Source organism: Malus sylvestris, chromosome 16, assembly GCF_916048215.2.
Source record: "Malus sylvestris chromosome 16, drMalSylv7.2, whole genome shotgun sequence".
In the NCBI taxonomy this organism is placed as follows: Eukaryota; Viridiplantae; Streptophyta; class Magnoliopsida; order Rosales; family Rosaceae; genus Malus; species Malus sylvestris.
Window position 1 is genome coordinate 8,663,568 of NC_062275.1, and position 4,129 is coordinate 8,667,696.

Sequence of the window (4,129 nt, forward strand, 5' to 3'; positions counted from 1 at the left end):
ACAGGGACATCTCCAATTTTTAAACCAGTTGTAATGGCACGGTCAAATCAAACACTGATCAAAATAATAATCTCCAACATTAAAATTAATGAGGGTGGACCTCCCATTGCTAATGAAGGTTCTCCCTAAAACTCCATGCCAAAGGAGCAAGATGGTTATGTACAGTGAATCTTAATTATTGTAAACCTCAACTTAACTTACATGAATAGGATGACGGGAAGCATAAGGCTTACGCTCGTTTTATAACGAACGACGGGATAATCCACCCGTAACAAAACTATACAAGTGTAATAAATTAAAGGGTTCAAAAGAAAGATGGAGTAAACTACAGAGACAGTTTGTCAATTAGGCAAAGGACTAGGACTAATATGTCCCTACCCAAATTGTGACAAAGGGAAGTAGAGATGGAACCAAAACTGCACAGCTAAAAGGAATCCAATGTTTGAGAATCTCAAGAGGGAGGGTTGGATACTTTTTTTGTTGGTATATTTAAATGAGGCATTCGGTAAGTGGGTAGGTGCCCTATGGCAGAAGGAAATACCTCCCCACACGGCAGCTATTTGCCACAGCTAACCCCTCAAACAGATTTTAAAAGCTAATACCAACTGTTGCACAAAGATGTAAATTATGTGGCCTAATTGAATTAAATGGGGGTCAATGATATTTGTGTTTCCTCCGAGGAATTTTTCAATGTGTCGAAAACATGATCCGGCATATTCATTTTCTTAAGATAAGTAGTTAGAATTTTGTTTTAAAGCATCCAAGCATCAGTATTATGGTACTTGGTGTATCAAACCGTATTTCTGACACATTAAAAAAATCTCTCATACTTAAAAAACTCGAGTGGGTCTCAAAAAAGGTTAGGCTTTTTTTGTCCCAATCAACTCTATTATGCCAATCCACCTTAAGGGAGCAGCCCTACTAAAGCTTCTCTCTTGAGCTTATTCCAGGAGAAGTAACTTCTCCACATGCCTCCGTTGCACACTTGCGTTAAAAGCAAAAATAAACATAAGTGTGCAGAGGAAAAACCCGGACGAGCGGAAATGATTTCTTTCCTAAAGAATTAAAGGATTTAGAGGTGATGAGCTCCTTGACAGGAAACAAGGGACGGCAACAACCCCCATGATGACCAATTAGTTTCTCACCCTTTCTTCCCTGTACTAGAAGATGATCAATTTTCCATCTTTTTGGCAAGCAGAAAGTGAGACATTTCAACATCCAAAGATGCACTAACTTGTCAAATATCTTAGATTTCCCTGCTGCATGAATCTTGTATAAATAAAAGACAAAGACGTACATATGATATTGAACACACATAAGATCTTCCATGGAGGAGCATCAAGCTCATGTAATGGAATCATATACGGTTGCGTGTGAAAACCATAAACTCATCACCAATGAATGGCCTCAAGCATCTCTGGTCATATTCTATGAGTTAATAGCGACATATGCAGACAACGAAAAATGAACTAATTTAATTAAGTTTTCCGATGTTGAAGGGTACTAGACAGTACAGAAGGGGTTGGGAACGTGAAGGATTTTTCAACCCGTCTTTCGGCGTTTTTTGTGTCCACATTTCATCAGTAGGTATATCAGTTATCTTATACACAAAAACATGGACCACACAACATCCTATGACAAAGCTCAGTATTATCCCATGTTTGGGAGTGCAAAGATTCCCTCCCTAAAAGATAACCTAATTCCATCAGCCCTACAAACCAAGGTCGGACTTTTCATTAGCAATGGTAACTTGCTGATGCAATTTCACTAAAGGATCCTGTTCGACTATAAAATTCCAAATTCTTCAAACAATTTAGAAGTAAACATTACAGTAGGCCTAGAGATATTTCCTCCATAAAGAATAGTCATTTCGTGAGTTTTAAAAGTAAAATAACTTAAGATGTCCTGAAATCCGACAGCCAATCTCAGCTTACGGCTAGCTTAGTTTTGGCATTGACTACTGAATGATGTGCTTAGAGACACAGTCTTACCAGGCAATACAGCTACCATAAACCAATAAGGTTCATATTGGAGATACACATTGACAGCAAGCAATACAGAATAGTCTTATTGATCATCGGAGTTATCCATGTTATACAAGACCACAATCGTTTTCAGTCCAGGACTTTAATGCTCAACTCTAGAAATAGAAAGATCAAAATGGAAGTTCAGGATAGCATTCAGTCGAAGATTATAACAAATAGTTGACATTTATAGCATTGCTATTCCTGAACTAATGCATCCAGGTTTGCCTAGCTTCCTTACTCACATTATTGGCTACCTGTGTTTTCTTTCTCAGACACTCCAACAGTAGCAGCACCAGATGACTGTGAAGGTGTTTCTGCACATGCCCTCAGGACAGCTTCATTCTGCAAGGAAAGTGGCATTTCCAGAAGTTCAATATCAGTCTAGTCTAACAGAAGATCACCCAATTTTGTGACACAACATTAATCCCAACACAGAATTTTGAGTGTACAAGTATCAGACACACTCCATAAGTACATTGCAATATCAATATTCTAGTGGTCCTTTCATCTAGATGTATATATATGAAGTAGCTCTTCATGGAACAACCCACAACCTGATGTTCTTGTAAACAGAAGCAGATACTAGAGGGAGATGGTAAAGGCATAAGCACATGGATTAGACCGTGCAAGTAGACTATGACTGAAATGGGCAGGATTCTATAAGAGGTGAAAAGACCCGTATGGTACCGAATAGACTCCACAGGCAGCCAAAACCTGCTCTTGAAATTTTTCATTGAATAAATATTATATAACCCGCAAAAACTACAATGGTGTGTCTGGATGAGGGATTTCCAAGTGCCATGGAATTTAAGCTATGTTAGTAAGAAATGCACAACAAATTATTAGATAGAGGGTTTGAAATGCACTACATGATCATTTCAAAGCCGCTAAACAAAGAACTTTCAAATGACTCCTTTCAAGTAAGCATATATAAATCCTGCATCTAGTCATTTAAAATCCCTCTATATAATGTTTTGTAAAGCATGTCTTACTAATGTAGCATAAGTCCTCGGTACCTCCAAAAACGCCACAATGGAATTAGACTGAATCAATGATTGATAATTAGGGTCCAAAAGATGACTGAAGAAAATAGAATTCCAAGGAAAAATAATCAGTCTGGTATTAGTGGGATCACATTAGATGATAATCATGTTTAAGCTCAATGACTCGAACAAACAAGCTTTTGCATACATCACACAGTTTCCTTCATAGGGAATTTCATCTATTACACCCGGTTAATCTACCAGAAATTACGATTACATGAATAATATGAAAGGATACCACTACTCCAATGAATCCAATACTCAATCCCTTCCTCTTATTTTTATGTTGAAACTAATGATTCAGAAAACCCAAATGGGAATTTCTCAGTTTTCACATGTCTAAAATCAACAGCCCTTCGCCAAATGCTGAGGTTTATGCACTACTATTTACACGCCACATAACTTTACACATCAAATAATCCGATTGCAAGCAAGTAATAGTTCCAAAATCTCAAGTATTCAGTAAAACCCTAAACCCTAAAACCCTAATCAGAGGCTGACAGATCAGAAATGATATGGAACAGTAAGAAGGGAGAAGAGAACCTGCCAAACGCGGAGGAGGCGCTTCTTGGCGTTGGCTTTACGGGTGGTGGTCAGCTTTATTCTCTTCCAAACAAGACCGCCGGAGTCGTGCTTCTTCACTATCTCCAGCACTCGCGTCCCCCAAAACGCACCCGCCATCTCTCTCTCCTCTCTCTCTCTCTCTCCTCCCCTTCTTTTTGCTCTCTGTTTTGGATCTCCTCTTGGATTCGTTGATCCATTACACTTTCGAAACAATATTTGGGCTTACTTACTCTTTTCGGATATTGGGCTCAATATGGTTCAATCTGGCCCATTTAGGTTGGATCCCAACTAGGGCTCTGATCTTTTAAAATACTCAGAAATATGATTTACATACATCTCTTTCCTTTTTCTACACACGCATATTTATTTATATGTTATGATTATTTTTTATTTCTAATACCAAAATGCTAGAAATAAACAAGAGTAAAAAAGAATTAAAATGGTGTGCGAAATTCATTTTTCCACAAAAATATGAAATTATGATTCATGTGACAT

General features: G+C 37.9%; 1 protein-coding gene across 1 annotated transcript; it reads right to left on the minus strand.

Annotated features, from left to right (window-relative positions):
• Window positions 1-2,041: 2,041 nt before the first annotated feature.
• LOC126606323 (uncharacterized) lies at window positions 2,042-3,807 on the minus strand. Its single transcript, XM_050273693.1, has 2 exons — window positions 3,614-3,807; window positions 2,042-2,369 (listed from the first exon to the last, which is right to left on the minus strand). Exons 1-2 carry the CDS (start codon window positions 3,749-3,751, stop codon window positions 2,271-2,273), a joined length of 237 nt encoding a protein of 78 aa, XP_050129650.1. The 5' UTR covers window positions 3,752-3,807; the 3' UTR covers window positions 2,042-2,270.
• Between the last annotated feature and the right edge of the window lie 322 nt (window positions 3,808-4,129).

Bases quoted from the DNA above. Each gene is read 5' to 3' on its own strand.
- LOC126606323 (XM_050273693.1), bottom strand. From the start codon at position 3,751: ATGGCGGGTGCGTTTTGGGGGACGCGAGTGCTGGAGATAGTGAAGAAG. The intron at 2,370-3,613 runs GTTCTCTTCTCC...CTTTCCTTGCAG, and splicing joins GCCTCCTCCGCGTTTGGCAG to AATGAAGCTGTCCTGAGGGC.